The 26,076-nt window shown below is 45.3% G+C and overlaps 1 protein-coding gene across 1 annotated transcript in view, besides 1 other annotated feature; it reads right to left on the bottom strand.

The window, feature by feature from the left end:
- Clic4 (chloride intracellular channel 4 (mitochondrial)) overlaps positions 1-26,076 on the bottom strand; it is a 58,792-nt gene that overhangs the window by 18,750 nt on the left and 13,966 nt on the right. The window contains exon 2 of the mRNA NM_013885.2: positions 6,144-6,253. Coding sequence (NP_038913.1) covers positions 6,144-6,253 — 110 coding nt within the window. The remainder of the gene's footprint in view (positions 1-6,143; positions 6,254-26,076) is intronic.
- Positions 20,749-23,432: an enhancer, noted in NCBI's record as "VISTA enhancer mm1648". NCBI's record gives its function as "enhancer in: heart[4/5] | blood vessels[3/5]" and the evidence as "EXISTENCE:transgenic organism evidence [ECO:0001131][PMID:17130149]".

The following is a 26,076-nucleotide window of genomic DNA, read 5'->3' on the forward strand; positions in this document are numbered from 1 at the left end:
GACTAGCACAGGAAACCAGCAATTTCTCTAGAAGGCCGCCCTGCTCCGTTACATTTACTCTCTGCATGTGCCATTCATGCATCTGTTACTGAAGACCTACCCGGAATAAGCCACTCATCTCTCAACTTACCGAAGACTTCAGAAAGTAGGACAAGAGCAACATATATGATGGGGGAGGGGGTGTTAACAGATGGGTGGCTGATGTTTTGAGACAGGGTCTCATGTATACCCCAGGCTGGCCTGGCACTCAAGATTCTTGCTTCTTATAATTTTGGGATTGCAGGCCTGCACCATCATGTCTGGCTTGAGACATAAAACTGAAAACATCTTATGGGTCTATTTGAAAATTAGGTTTCGCTCCAGTTTATAACTCCTTTTAAAAGGCTTGGTTGGCACTATCAGTTCCATGCACGGCTCTGTTGCTTCGTTTAAAAACTACACTGAAGTTTAAACTATCACAATGATCTTCCATAACAATTTTGTTACTATAGTAACTAGACCGTGAGTCTGATTCACAACACTAAATTACAAATAATATGCCTACATTTGGAGAAGGAAATCATTATGACAGTGCAAGTAAGATTCTTCATGGTTAACAAAGAATAGAATTGTACATTTCCTAGGCTTTCAAAAAAAATGACCCCCATTTATTTTCTCAAGGGAAAGCATATAGGAAATATCTGGTTCACTGGTATATACGGGAGACATAACTGCTCTTTATGATTAAAGAAACCTAATGCCGGAGCTGGTGAGACAGCTCAGCGTAGCTGCTAGGCAATCATGAGGACGAAAGTCCAGAGCCTCCGGACTTAGGTAAAACCGTGGGGTGGGCGGCCACATGTGATGGTAACCCCAGCACCGAGGGGAAAGACAGGCAGATCTCAGAGAGCCTGGCCAAAACGGTAAAACCCTGCTCTCAGAGGCGGTGGAATGGTTCAGAGGTTAAGAGAACTGCCCTTCCTAAGGGCCCAGGTTCAATTCCCAGCACCCACATAGCAGCCCACAAGCCATCTGTAACTCCAGATCTAGGGGACCCAATGCCCCCCTCTTCTAGCCTCTGTGAGCACCAGACATGCAAGTGGTGCACAGACGTACACGCAGGTAAAACACCCACACACATAAAATAAGAGAGCCTGTTCTCAAGGGGTTAAGGAGAATGACAGAAGGGGCTGGAGAGGTGGCTCAGTGGTTAAGAGCACTGACTGCTCTTCCAGAGGACTTAAGTTCAATTCCCAGCAACCACATGGTGGCTCACAACCATTTGTAATAGGGTCCGGTCTGATGCACTCTTTTGGTGTGTGTCTGAAGACAGCTACAGTGTATGCATATAAGTAAAATACATAAATCTTTTTTAAAAAAAGAAAGATGATGGAAGAAGAGGAGAAGGAGGAGGAGGCAGAGGAGGAGGAGGAGGAAGAAGAGGAGGAAGAGTGATAGAGCAGGACACCAAACTTTCCCCTCTGGCTGTACACGCATACATATGACTTACCGACAGACAGACAATTAGCTTCTTTTCTTTTTATTTTTTTCTTCTTCTTTTGTTTTGTTTTGTTTTGTTTATTTTCTCAAGACAGGGTTTCTCTGTATAGCTCTGACTGTTCTGGAACTCACTCTGTAGACCAGGGTGGCCTTGAACTCAGAAATCTGCCTGCCCCTGCCTCCCGAGTGCTGGGATTAAAGGCGTGCGCCACCACTGCCCGGCAACAATTAGCTTCTTGCAGTTACCATTTCTATGTACTTCTCCAAACCAAAGGTCATTGACTATATAGAGGCTAGCATCTTAGTAAGGCCTTCTGATTGTCTCTCCACAGATCACTATTTTTTTAAGATTTGTCTATTTATTATGTATACAATGTTCTCCCTGCATGTATGCCAGCATACCAGAAGAGGGGTCCAGATCACATTACAGATGCTGTGAGCCACCATGTGGTTGTTGGAAACTGAACTCAGGATCTCTGGAAGGGCAGTCAGTCCTCTTAACCCCTGAGCCATCTTTACAGTTCCCTAATCTTTTATTTTAACTAATTTATTTTCATTTTATGAGCATTGGTGTCTTGTCTACATGTGTGTCTGAGAGGGTATCAGATCTGGAACTAGAGTTACAGACAGTTGTCAGCTGCCATGTAGTGCTGGGAAGGTATTGAGTCCTGGGCATCTGGACTGCGGTCCTCATGCTTGCCCAGCAACTCCTTTCTACACTGAGCCTCTCCGGGTCCTTTGGAAGAGCAGCCTGTGCTCTTACATTGAGCCATCTCTCCAGTCCCAGGTCATTAGTCTTATACTTTGCTTACTTTAGTTTTTGTCTTTTGAGACAAGGTCTCACTATGCAGCCCTGCGTCTGCCTCCCAAACTCTGAGATCACAAGCCCGCCCTGCTAAATTCAACTTCTTATACTTCCTGCTTTCCCCTTCTCACCATTAATACCAAGCGGCAGTGCTGGAAGGTCTGACTAAGATGTAAGAGGACAACAGAGATGCTGGCCTCTGGCTTAGGAACTCCTAGGCAGAATGAGCAGAGTTCAAGTCTTGAAATCAAGACCCTGGTTTCTGCCATAAGTCTGCCACCACACAGCTCTGTAAACCAATAAACTCTATTCATTAAAGGGTTAAAGATGGCCAGAAAACAGGCAAAAGTACCCTAACACTGGAACAAAAGTACACCCACCCAGCTGGTACTGAAGGCTAGCCTCCTCTGTCATCTTGAATGAATAACTGACCTCAGGAAGATGAGGCTGCTCGCCCAGGTCTTGGAGGGGAACTTAGGTGGGGCTCTCTGAGCAGAGCCAGCCCTTACTCCTTTCTCCCAAGCCACCCTGCTTCTTCCCCCACACAATGACATGTGACAGTATCCTCCAGTTTTAATATGTGTTTATCTCCAGCTTTCGTTCAGAATGCAATTGTGAAATCAAGATTCCTTCTGCAGCCTGGATGCCATTCTATCTAAAGTGCCTTGAATACGACTTCATCATGAAAGAGAAACAGGCTTGGAAACAACTCCCACTACAGCATTAAGGCCGCACTGGATGCCAGCAATGGGAGTGTTGGAAGGCACACAGAGGGCACATAGGCCAGCACAGTCATTAACACCAACCGAGACTCAGAAGGCACGCCACAGCGCCAGAGCCAACCCCGCCTGCTCTGAGGATGAAAGCTAACAATCACTGTTTCAGGGGGCAGAGAAGGCTTCTCAGAAGCTCTGGGGGGCTGTCACTCTGCGCTGCCATGCTCTGGGATCAGAACTTTCACTGCGGAAAGTGGGCAATTTCCAAGATATGCAGAAAAATAAGCTCAGCGGGTATTTTCTCACCCACAGATTTCTAAAGAGTCCCAAAGCTTTAAAACTAAGTGTATATTATGGGAGGCACTTCATACCATGGCGTACCTCACTCTTTAGTGACAGCTTTGTTATATGTTGTTTTCTGAGCCAACGCTCAATCTCTTGGGTTACTTTCTTTTAAAAATGTTCAAAACTCTGTAAGCTTGTGGGAAAGGTTTGAAAGGACAAAGACCACAGACCACGCCCCAAAGCAGTGATCTCCGTCACTACTGGTGACCTGGCTGGAGGGGGAGGGGGCCCTGAGCACCTTGGTTTTATCCTCCTAAAATTTAAGCTGAGTGTGGTATCCAGCACCTGTAACAGCTAGCTATACCTGGGAGGAGAACAGGACAGGAGGACTGCAGCCTGGGCACACTGCAAACCTTGTCTCTAGGACACAGTTGTACTGTATTTTAGATGTGCTGGAGACCTAAGGTTTCTAGAGAAACCAAAACAACCCCAGGTCGTAACTTTAGGTATTCTCTGCTATTGATTTGATACACAGCCCTAAAAATGTACATCCTTGCTATTTTCTGGCTGTAAGACCCCAAATACCTATTCCCCAACTATCACTTTTTATACATGGAGTACAATACTCTCAAATCTACCAACCCAAGTGTCGATAGCTTGCAGCAGTAATGCAGCCAGAGTCTGTGCATGACAAGTAGGGGAATGCGAAGTGGCCCTGCTGCACTCAGTCCATTCCCCCACCCCACCCCAGACTCATATTCCTGGTCTGTTATACAATCAGGCACTGTGGTCAACTGGGCAAAGAAAGCTTTGCAAAGCATGGCAGTCAGCTCATTTGTTCCACACCAAAACCGAATAGGAAAACGCCACGTAGTTTAGACAGAGTAAGGGTGTGTGTGTCTGGTGTATGGTCTATTTTTAGGAGTTAGACTCAGAAACTTCCCTTTTGAATATATGTAGGAAAATAAAAGTAATAGGATTACTGTATGACTTATTTCAATCTTAAAATAGCTCTGTCCAACATGAACAGACTAATGTCTTCCCAGGAGCCTGTAGTCATCTGAACTCTTACTGATGTTAGAGGCTCATCTTCTGCATTCATACAACACTATCTCCAAAGGGGTCCTGAAAGACTACATGGTTATTTTCAACAAATATACCCCCACTTTGAAACAGAGTTGTACTTTATAGCACGGGCCAGCCTTGAGTGCAAAACAATGCTCCTGCCTCTGCCTCCCAAAGACGCACCATCAAGCCAGCTAACAAGTACACTTTGAAACTGATACTTCTCCAAAGAAGTGAAAAAAGAAGTCAGGTGATGATAGTGAACGCCTTTAATCCCAGCAATTGGAGGTGGGGGTGGGGGCAGAAACAGGTGGATCTCTGTTTGAGTCCAGCTTAAACTACAAAGAGAATTCCAGGATAGCCGGGACTACACAGAGAAACCCTGCCTTGAGGGGAAGAAAAAAACAAAGGTAAAAAAAATAAATGATAAAGCACCGGGAGACCATTCGATGTTAATCTAAGCGGAATGGCTCTATGACAACTCTCAGGATAAAGAGCCATCAGTTCTACCACTGTCACCCAGCAGCCGACAACAGCTTTCCCTAGACACTATCAACAACTTCAAATGCCTCAATTGGGTGATGTCAGGAGCATAATGGAGCTATGGAGATGGCTCCGTGTTAACCTAGCACACATGAGACTGTGGGTTCAATATATACCACCAAAAAGGGACATTTTTATATTACAGTACATTTATAAACATGATAGTTCCACAGCCAGACCCTTGAGTTCTCACTGGTGTAAACTTAAAAAATTTTAATTTTAGTGTGTGTATGTTGCCTACATGTCTATTTGTGTACCATTTGCATGTTGCATGTTTGGTGCCCCCAGAGGCCAGAAGAGGGTGTCTGATCACCTGGAACTAGAGTTACAAATGGTTGTGAGCTGCCATGAAGATGCTAGGAATTAAACCTGGTCCTCTGGAAGTCCAACTCTCCAGCCCGGGACAGGCTCTCGTTCTGAACCCGGAGCTCCACGGTTTAGCCAGGCTGACTGGCTAGAGAGCTCCTGCTCTCTGTCTTTGGGGACGATGGGAACAGAAGTGTTCTTCAAAAATATGGGGGTGGGGGGGAGGACCGGGGGACAAGTTCCTGAGGGAATGAGGGGCATCCTACTTATCAGAACTCTTCTTGGCCTCCCTTAATCTGGCCTCTAGAGAGAAACCTAGACACACATCTTCAACTAGCAAGACTGCTCTTATTTTATACCAGAAGTGCTGTAATATCACAGAAAATATACTATTACCTAAAAACTAGGCTAAATGAAACAGACCACATTATTCAGCTCTCTAAAACTCCTATTCTTGCCTTCCCTACCTCAAACTGCAATTGGACCCCATGTGTGTGCTAGCTGGGAGGGGGCTCTAATCCTAAGCTGTGCCACCCCCTCAAAGCCCCCACAGAGATCCAGATGCTACCATTCACAATTAGCAGACTTTGTCAGCCAGAAGGCAGAGCTCTTGGTGGCTTGTGTTTACGCTGAGAAACTCAAGGGTTTCACTGCTTGTACACTAAACCTTGGCCTTCAGGGCTCCTCAGAGGTTTAAGGTAACCAGGTTCCAAGGGAGATTCACCCACATGCAGCCACGGGTAGCAAACACACCAAGAGAAAAACTAGGACTCGGGGTGACACTGTAAATCGACCCGAATGTTTATACAAGTTAAATCTTAAACAGAAAACCTGAGTAACTTCTGTGTCCTTCATGTGCAATCAAAGCAGAGGGCAGGAAAGGATCCATGCTGATGGTAAACTGCACACTCGAGAGCCGACTTCACAGCACAGGCAAGCCTTACCTTTTCAGGTCAACGGTTGTGACACTGAACACGACTCCTTTGAGCCAAAGGATCATGAAGAGCCTCTGTGAAAAGGGGCAGTTTCCAATGCTTTCACCATCACTTCCGGCCTGGAGGCAGAGCAAACATTAAAGACAAGGTCAAAACGATGACACGCAAGCAGCAGAGCTGCCGATGAATTCCAACCAGAATATTAGGAGCGACAAGGAGGGGGCACATGCAGGGTGTAGTGATAATGGGCTTTCCTGTGCCTCTCTACTGCAACTTTCCAATGTGGCAGCCAGCAGCAACAGCTGGCTAATGACTACTTAAAACGGGGATGTACCAGTGTGGTGAAAATTTCATTTTACTTATCTTGAAAAGCCACACTTGGCTAAGAGATGTGTGATGGTCTGATGAAGATGCCCCCCTGTTGTTTCTGTCATTTGAACACTTGAAAACAGCTTGTGGCGCTGTTTGGAAATGATTAGGAGGGGTGGCCTTGGTGGAGGAAGTATGTCACTGGGGGTAGGCTATAAGCCATGGTTTATTTATAGTTTGAGATGTGAGCTCTCTCTCAATGGCTGCTCCAGCAGCCAAGCCTGGTGCCCACTGTCACATTTCCCCACTGTGGTAGTGATAACTCCTATTCCTCTAGAGCCCTTAAAGGGCTTATTTACCGGTCCTTCTAGGAGTTGCCGTGGTCATGGTTTTTATCACAGCAATAGAAAATTAACTAAAGGCTGCTATGTTGAGAAGCGCATCATACCCAAGGACACATACACTGAGTAGCCCTGGCTGTCCTGGAACTTGCTCTGTTGACCAAGCTGGCCTCCAATTAAGTCCTTGGTGTAGGTTCCGTCAGACTGCCTTGTTTGTCCAAGTGTTGAGATTAAAGGTATGCACCACCACTGCCTGGAAACAGCATTTTTTATAAGGCAACATGAAACAAGGAAATGTATAATGTCTGTCTTCAAAGAGTTAAATAATTGCCGATCACCATAATCAAAGGTGGTAGAGTCTGGTGGTGGTGGCACATGCCTTTAATCCCAGCTCTTGGGAGGCAGAGGCAGGCGGATTTCTGAGTTCGAGGCCAGCCTGGTCTACAGTGAGTTCCAGGACAGCGGGGGCTACAAAGAGAAATCTTGTCTGAAAAAAAAAAAAAAAAAAAACCAAAAACAAAACCCTACACCCATGTTATTTCATGGAGCAAGAAAATAACCAGACACTTGTATAAGCATTTTTGAAATCCTGTTTAAATGAAGCAGTTTACTGCCCTGAGCACAATGATGGACGAGCAGCCTTCTGAAGTTCAAGCCAGACAAATCTTTAATTTTATCAAACATGCCCCAAGATTCAAAGGGAGATGGGGAGACAGGTGTGGTGTCACACACCTGCAATCCCGGCACTTGAGAGGCAGAGGCAGGAGGATCAGGAGTTCAAAGTCGTCTTTTACTACAGAGCAGGTTGGAGGCCAGCCTGAGCCATCCCACCCTGTCTTAGGAGAAAGACACTCCAGCTCATCTTCATTCTGATCACTTCAGCCAGTCCTCCACAGAGGTGGCCATTCACAATGGCAGCCAAGAGCGCTGCTTTCTCAGCCTGGTTCATCTGCATCTTTGGGGGTTTGGTCTTACCACAGCAAAAAGGGAAACAGGAAATATGGAAGTCCCCTGCTTGTTTACTTACACACACACACACACACACACACACACACACACACGGCAAACACAGCCATATGAGTGTCTATGAGCAGAAGGCGATTTGCATTACCACTCCCTGTGCAACATTTGGGTGGAAAAAGCATCTAAAACAGTAATATGTTTTAAATAAATTGAGTCTACAAAAACATACTTTGTTTCTTTTCTCTCCCTCCACAGACAAAGCCTGTCACTTCTTAAAACAAACTATAATAATTGGTGAGACACATCTGGGGCTGGGGGGGAGGGGGCACTATTTTCCGAAAATAACCCTGGAACGCTCAGAAGTGCATCAGTAAAACACCACAACAGTGAAAGTCGCTGAATCCCTAACTAACACTAGGTAGTAGCTGAGGGGATAGCTCAGTGTTCCAGGGCTCACAAGGCCCTGGGCTCCACCCCTGACACCAAAGCTTTCTGAAATAAATAAAATAATGGCAGTCAAGAGAGCTTTAAAACAATAGCAAAGGACACCCAAAGAAAGAGGGACCCAGACACCACTGTAATCAGAACACAGGACAGTCATAAATGAACTTTAATTAATTAATAAAAACTATTTTTTAATAATAACATAACATATTCAGAATTTATGGCCAGAAGGAATCACTAAGTCCTAATTCTGAAAGCTGTGTAAAAACTGACTTTCTGAAGCAAGTCCACTTCTTCAGCTCTATACAATGCAAGGAAGGGGCTGGAGACGCTCTGTGGTTAAGAGCATTAGCTGCTCTTCAGAGGACCCTGGCTCAGTTCCCAGAATGCACAACTGTCTGTACCTCCAGTTTCTGGGGATCTGAAGGAGGCCCCCTATAGCCTCCATGAGCACCAAACACAAACACACATGCAGGCAAACACTCGAACACCTACGAAAGTTTAAAATTTAAAAACTGTACGCTTTTGTTTTAAAAACCAAAGAATGCACCAGCAAGAAGCTCAGCAGGTAAAGAGCTGGTCACGGGCTGAAGACCGAGGCTTGATCCCCCAAACCCACACAATGGTGGAGGAAACCTACTCCACAAACCTGCCCACTGTGTGCTGTGACAAGTGCTCACCACACACACACACACACACACACACACACACACACACACACTAATAGTAATAATAATTAATAAATAGTAAAATAAAATAATCCAAGGAAAGAAAACATGCAAAAAGAGTTTGGTCTCATAACCCCAAGACTCCAATTTCAAGAGAACCCAGAGGGGGGTGGGGGGGCAGGAAGCCTAACTTGATTCTAGACGGAGATCCAGAGGAAAGGGCTATGACTGGCAAGCTGGGTGGAAGGTCAGGTGGTGTTTGCCTCTGTCTGTCGGGTCACAGCACTAACTCTCCCCACTATGGCAGTCAGTGAGGCCCCGTGGGCTCCTGGACTTCCTTCCGCCTTCTCTGCCTCCAGGGCTGGACTTCTGTCCCTGCTCCCACCCTCTCCCATACTCCCTGCCAGGATTAAACAGAAGAGTCAAACAGACCCAGGCTGTTAGAATGAAATGCCATGCAATTCCAAGAACTCTATCAACCCGAATCTTTAAAAGGTAACCAAAGCGAGATGAAAGATAAGAAAATTACCTGACAAAACATCTAGGAGCTGAGATAAAAACGCTTTGACACACAGGTATCAGTACCTTGCAACAAATGAAAACCAAGCAAGCCTCAGCAAAGCAGCATAAACAGACGCCACAAAGAACTGCCAGCTACTCTAAAACCCAAAGTTATAGTGACCAAAAGAGAGGCTCAGCAGATGGACTCTGCTGTCATTTTTGTATCTCACCAACCTTACAGGCTTGGTCCCCATGGCCCAAATGGAAGGCACGACGGACATTTACAAGATGGGGGGGGGGGCATAAGGGGGGATTGTAGGAACTTTATGTCACTGTGGGTATGCCACTGACAAGATTATGGGACCTCAATAACTTCCTCTTCTCTTTTGCTTCACAGCCATTTGTTCTGCCATGAGCCACTGCCATCCAGATCCTATACCAAAGCTCTGCGCCTCAACACCATAAACCAAACCGAAACTTTTCAGAAGTTAGCTACCTTGGGTATTTTATTATAGTAACAGGAAGCTGACCAATACAGCCTCAAAAGTCAACTGGAAAGCAGAGAGGGAAAAACCCATAAACTAAAAGAGTAAAACCATCCGATCTGAACAAAGGAGAAAACGCAGGCTTCAAACTGAAAACAGAAAGAAAGCCAGTCGTAGTGGTGCACACCTTTAATCCCAGCACTCAGGAGACAGAGGCAAGAGGATCTCTGTGAGTTCAAGGTCAGCCTGGTCTACACAATAAGTCCCAAGACTATGTATACTAAGATCCTGTCTCAAAACAACAACAAACAACAAAACCCCCCAAAACGGAATGTATCAGCGGGTTTTTGATAGGATATGCCTGTTTTCCTAACACTCAGTAGACTGTGGCAGGAAGATCACCAGTTCAGGATTGGCCAAGGGAAAATAATAGCCATATTCAGAGGTAGGGCAGGTCTTAGCACTCAGTTTCATTCTGAAGGGTATTTTCTGTCTACCAAGCCACCTGAAGTGGCTCTCACTCACTAGCCCCTCCTCCTCCTCCGAGCCTGTTGTAATTCTGCAATTGCTCGATGCTGGCATTTAATGAGAAACCGCTGGATTAGCTCCCACGTTGCAGAATAGGGTCAGTGGCAGACACCATGAATATTTTAATGTTTTACTAAGTCAAGGTTAAGGAACTGCTCACTTAGAAAACCTAGATTAATCAGTCTTTAGACTAGTCCGATTTAAAAATAATTAAATGAGGGCTTTAATAACTTTATCTCTGTTTCCCAGGACTAAGGGTGACGGGTGATAGTGATGATAATGACCAGGGAAGACAGTAAGAAGCTGGGACCTGAAGACAACAATCACCTACCTACTTACCACTGAATTCTTCACCTCCACGGATTTGCTAGAGCACACACAGAGCAATGTATTACCAAAAGAATGGCTTACATGTTTTAATATTCCATTTACCTTTAGTGTAGATTTTCTTGATCTAAATTAATGCCTTGTGGGTGTGGAAGTCCACACCTGTGGTCCCAGAATGCAGGAGGCAGGGGCAAGAGGACTGAGTGTCATACTAGCAGACGACACAGTAAATTTGAGGCCAGCACTTCTTGAACCTTCAGAGCAGTGGTTTCTCAAACCTTCCTAATGCTGGGACCTTTTAATACGGTTCTTCATGTTGTGGCGAACCCAACCATAAAATTATTGTGTTGCTCTTGCATTAACTGTAATTTTGCTACTGTTGTGAATCAAGATGTAAATATCTGATATATGGTATGTCTGATGCATTACCCCAAAAGGGTCGCAAGTTGAGAACCACTTCTATAGAACAAAACTCCATGTAAAAACCACAACTAAAAAAAAAAAAAAACAACCACAACTAATGAGATAGGGAAGGAGGGAGGGGGAGAGAGGGAAGGAAGAAAGAAGGGAGGGCGGGAGGGCAGGCCGTAAGGAAGAGGAGCACTCAAATGATTTGCTTTGATTTTGATTTATTTACAAGTCACAGCCCGGCAGTGGTGGTATGCATCTTTAATCCCAGCACTCAGGAGGCAGAGGCAGGTGGATCTCTGAGTTCGAGGCCAGCCTGGTCTATAGAGTGAGTTCCAGGACAGTCAGGGCTATACAGAGAAACCCTGTCTCGAAAAACCAAAACCAAACCCAAGTCAGTCACAAAGTGACCCCATACACGTCCAGGACCGGCTGGGTCAGGGCACCCACAGTGCCCAGCACATGCTAGGAGTTTACTGAATGTTTGAGTTTAAAAAGACTTCATAAAGCATGCCCTGTGCTGAGGCCTTAGTTGAGTGGTAAGGCACTTGCCTAGCACGCATGTCATCCTAGGTTCAAACCTAGTGAGAGACTAGGAGCTAGACAGACTCCCTGGTGGGAGACACACGGGGAGGGGCCGTGACTAGGTAATAAAGGTAGTGAGTCTCCAAGATGGCTGGCTTCTTCCTCAGCCTCCTCTGACACAAACAAAAGCCTTGTCTCCCACAAGCAGGCCCCCTGCTGGTGGACTGGCTCAACAACCTCAAGGCCTGATCTGGACAGGTCACACAACTGTTGTGAATTAATCAGCCATCTTGTCTTCAAACTGACCAATCCCCCTGACTCACTATTCTTTGCCCCCTCCTCTCTCACCTCTCTCTCTCTCTTGCCTCTTGCTCTCTTGCTCCCCTTCTCTCCCCATTCTCCCCCTACCCCTCTCCACGTGCTCATAGCCGGCCTCTACTTCTCTACTCCTTCTCTCTGCTCTCTCTGCCTTTTTCTGTGTCTCCTACCCCCTTAACTCCCCTCCCCATGCCCTGAATAAACGCTATTCTATACTCTATTCTATACTATGCCGCCATATGGCTGGTCTCCCATACCTCACCACACCCCCATAGAACATATTCTTATAACCTCTCTATCTTTTTAACATCATTATTTCAAGACTAGCACTGCAAAAGATTAAAAATAAAAGGACCACACACACACAAAGTGGTTGGTGGTGGACACCTTTAATCTCTGAATTCGAAGCCAGATTCTCTACATATTGAGTTCCAGGGCTATACAGAAAAACCATGTCGGAAGGAAAGAAGGAAAAGACAAGACAGACAGACAAGCCCAACAAGCCCTTCAGCTCAGACACTCAGTCACTGGAGTCTCCAGAGTTCCTTGTCTTTCACAGAACAGGGAGGAAAGACTCCAAGAATCTTCCACATTAAAGCCTTCTGACTGGCAGTGTAGCCTTGCGCTTTGTTTTTGGTTTTGATCCTCGCCCCCTGCCCCCATACATTTATTTGTATTTATGTCTTGTGTATCTATGCTAGCTTGTCTACATGTCCACAATGTGCATGTAGGAGCCCGAGGAACTGTTTTAAGGCATTTGTAGTCCAAGACTGGTGATCTGAGTTCACTCCCCAAGGCCCGTACAAAGGTAAACGGAGAAAAGTCTACTTCAAAAAGTTGTCTTCTGACCTACAAACACACATGCATGCACACACACATACACACCACGACCACAGACATACAATAAAGTAATAAACTATTCCGTGGGTACATAAAACTGAGTACAGCAATTGGAAGGACGCCAAAATAATCTTTACTTAGGATACCAAAAATCTCGAGCTGTGGCCAGCCTGTACCGTATCACAGTACTATAATTTGATAAATAAGATCATGATATGGCGTGGAGGAATCACGTTGTTCCCTGTTCCCAAGTTCTGTCTTTGTAAATAAAAGAGCCAAGGACAAGACTGCAGACTTGTTCTAAGTCAGCCAGCTGCATAAGAGAGACCCTGTCTCAAAAGACAACAAAAGGCTGCAGACTTCAGGTGCCTCTCATTCCTTGTTCCTGAAGCTTACCTATGCCGCTGAGAGAAGGGCTGGCCCCTTCTGAAGTCATAGTACAACCAACCGGGGCTAGATGCCACTCCAGGCCGGCACGCAGAGCGTTTACCCCTGAAGATGAACTCTGCTCTTGCAAAGCAAGCTCTCGGAATTGATCCAGTTCATACTTGGATCCGCTCACTCAGCGGACGATGCCAGCCAGCTAGGAGCCCTCACCTAGACGGTCTCAGGAAAACCCACCATTCCCACAGTCAAGTGACCCTGCCCTTGGTGGGCTGTCACCCTCTTGTACAAAGGACTGTATGAGAACTCAACAGTTAACGCACACAGTAGCAGGAGGCTCCAAAGTAAGGGGAGGAGAGGCTGCTGCTCATTGTACGCCCTTTGTTACTTTTCAGTATGTATAATTTGTGTGTGACTACATACTAGATAAATTTACAATAGTTAGCAAGATGGACATGAACCTTTCACAGCAAACCAAAACCTCTCTACCCAAAATACATGAGAATGAAGTAGGAATCCAGAATGGCTGTTGAAAAGCTCTGGAGACAGGGGATCTATTTGAGATGTATGTGAAAGCAGCAGTCTCAAATACCTGGGAACAAGGTCTTTAATGAAATAGATTTAAATGCAAATTACCAGATCCCTGCTCCAGGTCTGATTCAGGGCACCTGCTCCAAAGTTAAACTCTCCTTTGGACCCTGTTCTTTCAAGGCCAGTAACTGACAGCCAGTTGGTAAATAACAGCGTGTTCCCCTAACTCCCTAGTAAAATGCTTCTTGTTGGCTCAGATGATGCACGCCTTTCATCCCAGCTCCCAGGGAAGCAAAGGCAGGAGGAGCTCTCAGTCCCCACAGGGTCTACTTAGTCCAGGCTAGACAAGGCTACATAGTGAACTCCTTTAGGGAGGGAGGGAGGGAGGGAGGGAGGGAGGGAGGGAGAGACAGATATCCTATATCAAACTAGAGCATGCTCAAAATTAACTAATCCAAGCCAGCTTATAGTCTCATAAAGGCAACCAGACATTGAACTTCCTGAACAGTTGGGCCTGGTGGTACATGCCTTTTTCCAAGGGGATAGGGAAAGGATGCCACAAGCCACCTCAGCCCCGGTGCTTTGTGTTTTGGTGTAATGAGGTCACCATGGCTCTTCCTCTTGCTGGCAGTTCTTATGAAAACGGTACACCTGACAATGTCTGGCTTTAGTCTAAATCACTGGGAATTGAGGAAATTCAGGCTGCATAAAGCGCTTTTCCAGATTACTCTTTAATTTAAAAGGCAAACTGAAGTACAGCGCCTACTGTGCTCCCCTGTCTGGATACCCTTATCCCCAGTCACTACCACGGTCACCTGCAATCGAGCTTAGCGTGGTAACTAAAATGGGCGACTGTCCTCGTCAGCACGGCTACCCACAGTTACGCCTCGTCTTCACTGAGACAAAGTCTCAGGCATCTATTTCCTTGGTAAATGACTAAATTCTGATTCAGCTACCAAATGTGGCTAACTGTTCTATTTTTAAAGAAAAGGCTCCAGCCACACACACAAGTGTTTGTAAAGCTGGGCCTCCTCCCTTAGCCGACTTCCCTGCTGAGATCCTAAGGAGCCCCAGCAACACAACACCGCAGCCCTTCCATCCTGGGCTGTGCAGTCCACAACTAAGATCGGATTCTTCCCGTGGGATTTCATCGCTTCAAACACTGTACTGCTCGTTAGCTTTCTATTGATTATTTAACAAGCGACGCCTATGGGTTGCAAAGAGTGCGCTGGAGGCCATTAACACAGAAAAACTTACTACTTCTTCCCGACATATTTTAATTAAACATTTCAATTAAGGAGCTGGGGTGTGCTTCAGTTGGAGACTTCGTGCCTAGTCCTCAGCACAGCAAACACTGGACACAGCGTCACACACATGTTAACTCCAGACTTGGACGGTGAGATCAGAAGGGTCAGAAACTCAAGGTCACAGCTACACTGAGACATCAAAGCCAGCCTGGGTAACTTAGATTCAGATATAAGATATATTAATTTTCTCATATTCTCTCTCTCTCTCTCTCTCTCTCATTTTTCATTTATTGGACGTGATATTATAGCAGATCCGATAGCATCCTGAGGTTGAAATCAATACCAGTAGTCAGAGCAAAGAGACTCAGAAGGAAACAGCTGGTACCTGATGTGCCCCACACACGGAGACATTTTATCAATGTGTTTCCTTACCTGTTGAAGCCACACTGAACACAGAGTTTCTGTTATTCATGATCACATATTCATGATCACAAGTAGCTAAACCATTACACACACACACACATATACATATAGTCATTTACCTCTAGTTTAGACTGGCTAGAGGGGTGGGGGTTAGCTCAGTGGGTTTAGTTCAGCATTACCACTAAGAACAGAAGGATGAGTGACAAGGAACAAGAAAAGGAACACTCTTTGAATAGAGCAGTGCAGCCAGGGTGCTGTCCACCTACAGTTAGCTCTTTCCCACGGCTGCCATCTAGACTGCTCTAAGCTGTGAGTGAGCTGGTAGCATTTGCCCCCCAAGGTCTGAGGCCAGAACACCTGACAGAACACCGTGTGACTGACTGAAAGGCAGCTCCACTACCCCAGCAGCCTCCAACCGCTGCAGCAGGCGCAGAGCTAACAAAGGGGGAACGAACGGGCCCGATCTCCCGAATCTTTCAGTTTGTAGAAGAAACAGATAATATCAATATAAAACCACTAAGTGCTTAAGGGCAGCCAAATGCTCAGAGAAAAGACAGGGACCTGCTTCAGAGGCAATGCCCACAGACATCTCCTAGATCAAGGAAAATGAAGTTGCTAAGTAGGCTCAGTGAGCACAAGACTAAGCCACAAGACATCTGAAACCACATTAAAGGGCAGATTTTTATGCTCAAAGAAGAAACAATTCATTGGTTTGTTTGACAAATGTTTATCAAGAGCTTTCTTTTTTTGGTTTTTCTTTCCTTTTTTTTTTTTTTTTTTAAAGATTTATTTATTATATATACAGTGTTCTGCCTGCATGCGTGCCTGCAGACCAGAAGGTGGCACCAGATCCCATTACAGATGGTTGTGAGCCACCATGTGGTTGCTGGGAATTGAACTCAGGACCTCTGGAAGAGCAGACAGTGCTCTTAACCACTGAGCCATCTCTCCAGCCCCTCTTTTTGGTTTTTCAAGACAGGGTTTCTCTGTGTAGACCTGGCTATCCTGGAACTCCTCTATAGACCAGGCTGTCCTCAAACTCACAGAGATCTGCCTGCCTCTGCCTCTGCCTCTGCCTCCAGAGCGCTGAGACTGCACACAGTGTCTCTCACAAGGAATGTCTGTTTTGAAGCATACTGATCTTTCTACTTCACCACCTGTGTGAAACTAGAGACTTAATCTCTCCGGTTCTCAGTTTTCTTCTCTGTAAAATGGGGGAAAACATGCACTTTATGTTATAGGTATGTAACCAGTGAATAGATGAAAATCTCTAAACGTGGAATGTGATCAGTTAGAACACACTGAGACGCAGAGAGCATATGTATTCTATGATCTATATGGAGAGGCTCATCCGAGTAAGAGGGAACAGCCTGAGATCAGAACACAGGACGATAGGTCACCACAGAAGAATGGAATGAATGATGGGAGCGGACAGGGACACTGAGGCCAAAGCCCAGTTTCCATTTAAGGCAGTAAGAATCTACCACTGAAAATCTAGCCACAGGTATGATGGAGCCAGGATGGGCAGGGCTGTCAGAGGCAATGAAGAGAAACAGTGTGGTCAGACGTAACTGGAAAAGCACAACCCTATGTCTGTCATGATTATGACTGGGGTGAAGGGAAGTAACAAAGAGCTGGAGGGACTTTGGAACCTTTGAGGAGAGCACCTGGGTGGAGAAAAGCCTCAAGGTGGGAGAGAGAGAGAGAGAGAGAGAGAGAGAGAGAGAGAGAGAGCGCTCCAGTCTGCTGCAGGGCAGGTAGTGACCAGCCCCAGATGTCTATTTCCCTGAAGAGTCTACACCTAAAACCAACCCCAGCCTCAGCAGCACTTGGTAGGTGGGAACGGGAAGGGTTTTTTGTTTTTGTTTTGTTTTTCTTTTTCACAGTAAGAAAACACATCAAATGTTTATAAATGCTGCACAAATGCTAAAATATAATAAAACTTGAATCTTAAAATACTGAATGCAAAATAGCTAATCAAAAGCTACTGAAGGGAATTAGCCCAGCTGAGAATACCCAGTACTCCGGTTCCCTCCTGGAGGGACATGCTGAATAGAAGAGGGGGTTCAGTCTGTACTACATCAAACCTGAACTGTCTCATCTGAACCCACAGACACTCCATCTCAGCAGAGCAGGACAGGGAAAACTACGGCTCTGCTTACTTACAGTCACTATCCAAAGCCCAAGACAGAAGCAAAGTCTGGTATTTCTCCACAAGAAATTATAGCCACCTTTCCCCCCAGGAACCTCTCTCTTTCTTCCAAATTCTCCAATAAAGACGCTGTAAGGTGGGCATGGTGGCACACAGCTGTAAGCCCGGCACTGGGGAGGTGAGACAGGAGCCGTCAGGAATTCACCGTCATGCTCAGCTGTAGGTTGAGCTCTAGGTCAGCAACACTACAAGAGACCCCGTCTCGGAGACGGTAAAAAGGACACAACTGTGTTCTCTGTGCTCAGAGGCTGAAGCAGCAGAACTGCAGTCAGTTCCAAGCCAGCCTGGGCTACAGGTGAGACCATGTGCCCAGCAAACAAAGAACAAGGAAACCCTGTTAGGAACAGCAGGGGACAGCACATCCCTCCATCTACCTCCCAGCACTCAAGAGGCTGGGCATGAGCCCAGCAAGTCTGAGGCCTACCTAAGATACACAGTGAGACCCTGCCTCAAAATACTAAATTAATGTCAGCGGTTATGAGCTCTTGCTGCACTTCCAAAGGACCCGAGTTTACAGCCGTGTCAGGCAGCTACATAAGGCCCTGACTCAAAACACAAAACCAAACAAACAGTGCAAAGAAGATTAGCTGAAGGTAAACTCTGAAACAGAATTACATGCATATGCAGATTAGTTATAAGACATTATACCACAACACTGTTTAATAGACAATTTTGGGACCTTTATCCACTAAGTTAAACCATGGACTAATAATGATAGCGATGAGGCTGGAGAAGCAGCTTAAGTGGGAAAGCAGTTTGCCCAGCACCAAGGCCCCGAGTTTGATCCTCAGCACCCCATAAATCAGAAGGGCAAGGTTATCCCTAGGCACACAGCAAACGTGAGGCCAAACTGTGCTTCTTAAATCCTCACCTCACAGAATAATATAGCCGCTGGCTGGGCAATGGTGGCCCACACCTTTAAACCCAGCGCCACAGACAGATGACTGAGAGTTCGAAACCAGCCTGGTCTACAGAGCTAGTTCCAGGACAACCAAGGCTACACACAAAGAAACCCTGTCTCAAAAAGAGGAAAAAGAATAGTATTGCCGCTGGTAAGGAGCTCTTGTATCTAAGCTCTCATCCTGCTCTGGTGAGCAACCCCCTGATGAAACCCCCCATACCCCCACACACCGCCACACACCCCACACCAACCCCCGGCTTACAAGACAGACATGGATTAGACGGAGGGACAGTTGGGAAGAGAGTGGGAGGGAAACAGAAATGAGCAATGGGTTGAGTGAACATGATCAAAACATATTTAATTCTTAAATCTAATATGTATCAGTGTTTTGACTGCACAGAGATCAGGAGAGGGTGTCCGATCCCCTGGAACTGAAGTTACAGATGGTTATGAGCCATCACGTGAGTGCTGGGACAACTGAGCCCAGGTCCTTGGTATGAGCAACGGGTGCTTTAAAACACTGAACCACCTCTCCAGCCCCTCAAAATATACACATACATATAGATGCCATCATAAAACATATACATGTATGTTAATAAATGTCAACAAGATATGATATTAATAAACGTTAATAAAATATAATCTTAATAAACATGTTAATTAAAACACTTTTAAATACTTTATGTGTGGGGAGCTTTTGGGGATGGGAATTTGACAAAGGCCCAGGACAAAGAAGTGGGAATCTGACTGTGAGCTGGGACTCAGGAAAGAGGCTCAGATTACAAACATTTACATTTGAGTTAAGGCAAAGCTCAGAGCTAGCAGCAGAAGAGTGCATAGCAGTTCTTTTGTCTTGGTCATCCTGACTAGGAGTTTAGGGGATTTTGTTTATTGCCTTGCAGAACTGATCTTATTATTTTGCATAAACTAAAGTGGTATAAAAGCAGACTGGAAAAAAATAAACCCGCTTCAGCCTTAGAACTGGCTGGGGTCATGCCTCAGTGTTGTCTAATTGTCTTTTTTCTTTTTAATCCTTGCTCCTGCCCTGGAGAACCTGTTGCCCGACTGAGCTGGCTTGGTCAGTCAGGATATTCCGATGTAAAATACTGTCACTTGATAAACTTGAGTCTAGGCATTTTATTTAGATTTTTTTCTTTATATTACAAATTGTGTTTCCTTAAAATTATAAGCCAAATTATTTTACTCCAGCTATTAAAACTTAATATTAATTATTCCTATTTGCCTCCCTAGCACACCTAAAAAAATTTTAAATCTGAATAAGATAGGATGATTCTTACTAAAATTTTTAGTTACCATTTTAAAGACAAGTCCCCAAAATATGATAAAGATAAACCCAAACAATACCTCCACGTCTTGTTTCACACACAGCCAGCAAAGCCTTGCTCCTTCAGGCAGCTCACTTGAACAGATAAAGTCGGTCCTGGTGTTTTCCATTTTCCCAGACTGACCCATGACCACGCAGCACTCTGACCAACTCGTCTACACTTGTCTTCCAATCAACTACATCTAGCTTTGAGAAGTTAACTGTCTAGTCAGACTCTGAAATCTCAGATGTCAACTTTCTCCCAGCCACCACTCCATTTTTTGAGAAAGGGTCTCCTATATGGCTGGCAGCGACTTCACTGTATAGACAAGGATAACTTCCGAGCCTCCTGTCTCCTCCTTCTAATTACTGGGAACACACACATACACACACAAACACACACACACACACACCAGCCCAGGCTTTCTGTCTGGGTCTACACTCAAAGCCCACGCCCTTGCATATAAAATAACCCAGACTAGACAGCACCCACTTGACAGCCGACAGCAGAGACCTGTCACCATACACGCAAGAGTTAGCCTGACCTGCCAGTTATATGACTTTAACACTCCTCACTAACCTGTTATGAAGTTCAGACCAGTGACTACAGAATAAACTCCTGGTCAAACCCAAATTGCATGCTGTAAGCTTAGAGACCAACAGACTTTTATCTGTGGTGTTTGCTATGATGTAACATGGAACACTACACCAGCAACAGACATAATATTCTTTGAATGATTTTTATACCTGTGTTATACATAAAAGCTTGCCCCAGAATCCTAACAAATATTTCCTGAGTTAATGAATTAGTTCTCACATATCTCCGCTTACCCTACCATGGTAGATGGGAGCTACAAAAGATGAAACAGGCTCACTACTTCCTCGTTAGCATGATGCAATACTGACAAAGCGGCTTAAGGAAGAGTGCATTTGGCTCCCAGTCAGAAGGGCTACAGTCTGCCACAGAAGAGAAGCACTGAGGCAGGAGAGCCCCTGGCCACTCTGCGTCCACCACTGGGAAGCCCGCAAATGAGTGCCAGCAACACAGCAATCCTTTTCCCCTTTGGGGAAAGCACCTCCTATACCAGGGGCAGATTTTCAGTCTTCAGTTACACCTCTCTAGAAATGCCGTGGGCACCCCCAAGTGTGTCTCCTGGGTGATTACAATCCAACCACATTGACAATGAAGACAGACTATCACACAACTTCTTGGCCCCTTGACTTGAGGTCCAGTGAAGATTAACCACCACACCCTGGTCCTGAACTCCCGGAATTCACAGGAACAAGGCAGCAAGGGATATGACTCGGGTGAATGACACAAAGGGTGCGTGCTGGAACAGAGAGCAAAGCGGGCTTGTTCTGCTAAGGGAGCAAGGAGGTCAGAGAAGGGCGCACAAGCTATCCCAACTGATCCTTGGAGAATTTCAGCTTCATAAACTGACTCCCTAAGATCCTTGAAATCCGTTAAGTGTTAGTTCTGCTCCAAGCTATTTCTCATAAGATGCCATGAGCAGCCAGGCGTTGTGACACATGCTTGTGACTCTAGCACCTGGGTAGCCAAGGTAGGAAATCTCTGCAAAGTTTAAGTCAGCCTGGTGGTCCACACAGTGAGCTCCAGGTCAGCCAGAAGTGTAGAATAAAACTCTCTAAATAAATAAATAAAATTTCCCCTTTGAAAGTTAAGCCTTAGATGGCCAGAGTGGTTTCTCATAAATCCTAGCGTTTGGCAGACTGAGGTTGAAGGACTGCCATAAGTTTGAGGCCAGCCTGGACTCTACAGTGAATTCCAGCCAGCCTGGGCTAGAATAAAAAGCTTGTCTAAAAAGAGTTTTTTGAGAACGATAGTCCAGAAGCAGAAACAAGGCTTCCCTTAGAGGCACGCACATTCTCATGTGGTTGGGTGGCTTGGCACGCTTGCAAAGGGCTCTAAGAAGGACCACAAGTGCTGAACACAGTTCCTGGGAGCAAAAACTGCCTTGGGGAGCTTCAAGAGCTCTTATCTGAGAACAATATGTGCTCTGGCCAAAACAGGAGGCTTCTCCCATCTTCCTATTCCTCTGCCTCCTCTATAGGCAGCCAATCAGATCAAATCTTATTGCCACTTAGCCACACTGGGATCATAGAGCATGCCGCTCACAAGAGTCCAGCCCAGAGTCAAGATGCCTGTGACAAAGGCTTAAAACTTACAAAGCCAGCTTGAAGGAGGTGTAGTGACACAATGACAAAGTCAAAATGTTTCACTTGTTTTTTTAAAGTTTACTTTAAGAGTCCCTGTAAACGTTCTGATATATTTTAAGGGGCAGAGGTATACACAGACCACAGGGCTAATCAACGGAGTAGCCTTTCCAGTGAACCAAGAAGCCAGGGAGGAGGGAGACTGAAAAGTACTGGCTGATCTCATTAGCCCTGCTTAGGAAGCTGTGTAAGTGTGACTTCAGCCCTGGATCACACAGCTATATTTAGTTTATACCTAATATGGATGAAGTCCTGACCGAAGCCATTTCCTCTCTCCACAAAAAGAAACTTCCTTGCTTTTCTTCTATCAACAATGCAAAGGGTGGGCTCCTCTGAAGGGGGAGTTTTAAAAAAGTAAAGAAAGGAAAGAGAGAAGGCTGGAAAAAAACATTGACAAATTAGGATGTGGCTTATTAAAAACTCTGCCCACTTTGACATTGCTAAACTTGAAAACAATTCTGATATCAAAATACGTGATGTTACAAGTAGGCCTCCTGCTTTAAGCTGCTAAAGAGGCTCTTTAAAGTATTTTACAAGAGACTAATTAGCCAAGCCTCCAAAACACAAAGAGGCAAAGCAATGGAAACCCCGGAACTCCCTTCTATTTTCTCAAGCAATCTACTGTGCATGGGTGTCAGTCCATAATCGAGCACCGTTTGCCATGGATGAGGTTCAAGAATTGACCCCTAGATAGAAAGAAAGAGGTAGGGAGAAGGAAAGGAAAGAAACCGACATTAATTCTCAAAGACCTTGGTGCAGATCCCAGCCCTGCTACTTACTGGCTCTCTCTGACCCTCACTTATGACACAGAACTGACATGCCTAATTCAGAGTTTATGTGAGGATTAACTTAGCTAACACGTATAAAAGGCTGTGTACTGTGCCTGGCCCATAATCAGCACCCACAACTGGCTATTATCCTAGCTTTAATATCTTGGCTTTTATCAGTTTACTGTGTCCTGCGTGGGAGTAAATTAAGCACTTTCAAAAAGTTTATAACATTATAATAAGATGAAAGATAAAGTCACTTTATGATCCTTGAGTCACCCGCTAATCACAGACATACTCAAGTTTTAAAGCTTTATTACCGTCCCACTGTGACACAAGGAGGATGCTAGACACTTAGAATCTAGAAAGAAATGCACAAGGAGACTAGCCCCTTAAAATGACTAGTCAGTCATGATAACACACGCCCTTAATCCCAGTACTCGGGAGGCAGAAGCAAGATGTCTGAGTTCTAGGCCAATAAAGTCTACAGAATGAATTCCAGACCAGCTAGAGATTAAAAAAAAAAATGAAATTAAAAAAAAAAACAAAAAACTAAGCATATAGTTTGCAAACAAGGCGTGTAGTACAAGCATGTAACCCAGCACTCAGAAAGCAGAGGCAGGAGGATTTCAATCTCAGTGATAGCCAGTTTCAACTCTCTCAGAAAGAAAAAAAAATCATGTCAATTTACACTACTTCTATTTCTTCTGTTAAAAATTAAATGAGGGCTGGTGAGATGGCTCAGTGGGTAAGAGCACCCGACTGCTCTTCCGAAGGTCCAGAGTTCAAATCCCAGCAACCACATGGTGGCTCACAACCATCTGTAACAAGATCTGACGCCCTCTTCTGGAGTGTCTGAAGACAGCTACAGTGTACTTACATATAATAAATAAATAAATCTTTAAAAAAAAAAAAAAATTAAATGAATTCAAAGTCTCTTGGGATGGAGACTTTAAAATATTTAAACATATCTACATTTCCCCATAAGAAAGCATTATTCAATACCAGTTAATATATAAATCAACTTAATGGCATACCATAAAAATCAAAAAGAATAAAATTTGGCAGCACAGGAAAACAAAAACCATTCAAAATACCTCTACAGAACCACTCTACTTAACACCGCAGCAGGCGGACTCCTGACCACTTTTGAAATTTCACTTTAAAAGAGGAAGAAGAGAAAGACACTCTTCCTAAGGCGTTGGCTGTAGTCCCGAGGGCTGAGCAGATAAACCAAGACAGAGCATGCCCTCAGCTCAGAAAGGAGTCCTGGTCTCCTCCTGGCACTTTTCCATACTAGCCCCTCACTTCTGAGGTAGAATGGAAAGTTCTCTACCTATTTCCAAAGCCTATTTGCAAGCAGATCTTAGTAATATCCTTGAGGTTGAAACCACACAAAACTAACACAGACCAATAGTCTAACTCTGCTTCCCAAAGGCAGAAGTGAGCAGGGTGCACTGTGTTCACTCTAAGTGCTCTCTTTAGTGATACTTTTAACATTACCAGGCCCAAGAGTCAGGTGCTATTACCTAAATGGGGACACCAAGTGAAGCGGGGAGCCAGGATTTAAACACAGCTGCATAGCTCCGGCATCCAATTTTTAAAACTAAAATGTGGGTAGGGTGGGTACATGAGCCACAGCATGCATGTAGGGGTCAGAGGACACCCTCGAGTGTCAGTCCACAGTGGCCACTGTATTTAGACAAGGTCTCTTATTTACCATCCATGTCAGACTAGCTGGCCTGCAGGCTTCTAGGGAGTCTGTGTGCCAGCAGCACTGAGATTATAGGCGCACACCACTGTGCCTGGCTCGACACGGGTCGTAGGGACCCAAACTCAGGTCCTCACACATGCATGGCAAGCACCTAGCCCACTGAGACATCTCCCCAGCTCTCCAGTGTCCACTCTTATCTAGTACACTCTGACAGATGGCAAAACACTAAACTCAACTGTATACTTAATTCCAACTACCTGCACCTTCGAAATGGAGGAATACTCTGGTGCCAACCTAGAAAGCACAGGTGATACCGTAAGCAGCCATCACCCTCTGGCTCTAACTTAGGGATCTCAGATCTCAAATAAATCTTAGCACTTAGAGGCTGAGGCAGGAAGACTTCAGGTTCAAAGGCATGACTACACTGGGAAAGTCTGTCTCAAAAAAAAAAAAAGAAAAGAAAAGAAAAAAAAAAGAAAGAGAGAGAGAGGGAGGGAGGGAGGGAGGGAGGGAAGGAGGGAGGGAGGGTAAGGCTTTCATTTGAGTATATCATTTTTTTAATTAGATATTTTCTTTATTTACATTTCAAATGTTATCCCCTTTCCTGGTTTCCCCTCCGAAAACCCCCTCCCCCTTCCCCCTTCCCCCTTCCCCAACCCACCCACACCCACTTCCTGGCCCTGGCATTCCCCCTATACTGGGACATAGAACCTTCACAGGAGCAAGGGCCTCTCCTCCCACTGATGACCGACTAGGCCATCCTCTGCTACATATGCAGCTGGAGCCCTGAGTCCCACCATGTGTTTTCTTTGGTTGGTGGTTTAGTCCTGGGGAGCTCTGGGGGTGCTGGTTAGTAAGAACCTCTCTGAGATACACTAAAGCAAAACAGCTATGAGCCATGGCACTCGTGTTCCCAGCTTGCTCTTTTCACTTGTTCTCTAGGGATTTGTGTGTTTGGTTTATAGTACTGGAGCTCGAACCCGGAGCCTCACGGGTGTGCTAGGCAAACACTCTACAGATGTGCTTCACCCTTCAACCTATTTATCCGGCTTCTCATATGAGCACTCTTGTGAATTTAACAAGCGCTTGCATTTTCCCAGTCACGTGGGTTGTTTTTTTTATTGTTTCTTTCTTTTCCCGATAGCTGCCTCTGGAATAAAGTGTGTGGAAAGGGGGGTGGGGTGGGGGAGCCCAGTTCTTCAGCAGCATTTCATTGACTAACAATCCAATGAGTTAATCCACACTGCAGTTACACACAGCTCTGCACAAACATCTGTACCAGCTCGAATAAGTATGAACACTCTTCTCCGCATTCCTTCTGCCCTGCATTTGGGAAACGCAACACAAAAATAAGTCTCAGAGACCAGACATCTACTCTAAACACACTCATGGCAAGCTTCTGCAAGTGGAGAAAGCCTCCAGGCCCAGGGATTACAATGGCTCCCCAGGAAAGCTTTCAGGGACTCTGCAGAACGTTCCTTCCTACACTAGCACTCCTCCAGCCCGGAGCTCCAGAGTGCATCTGGCTTTGTTTCCTCTCGGCCTGG

This window comes from Mus musculus, chromosome 4, assembly GCF_000001635.26.
Source record: "Mus musculus strain C57BL/6J chromosome 4, GRCm38.p6 C57BL/6J".
Taxonomy (NCBI): Eukaryota; Metazoa; Chordata; class Mammalia; order Rodentia; family Muridae; genus Mus; species Mus musculus.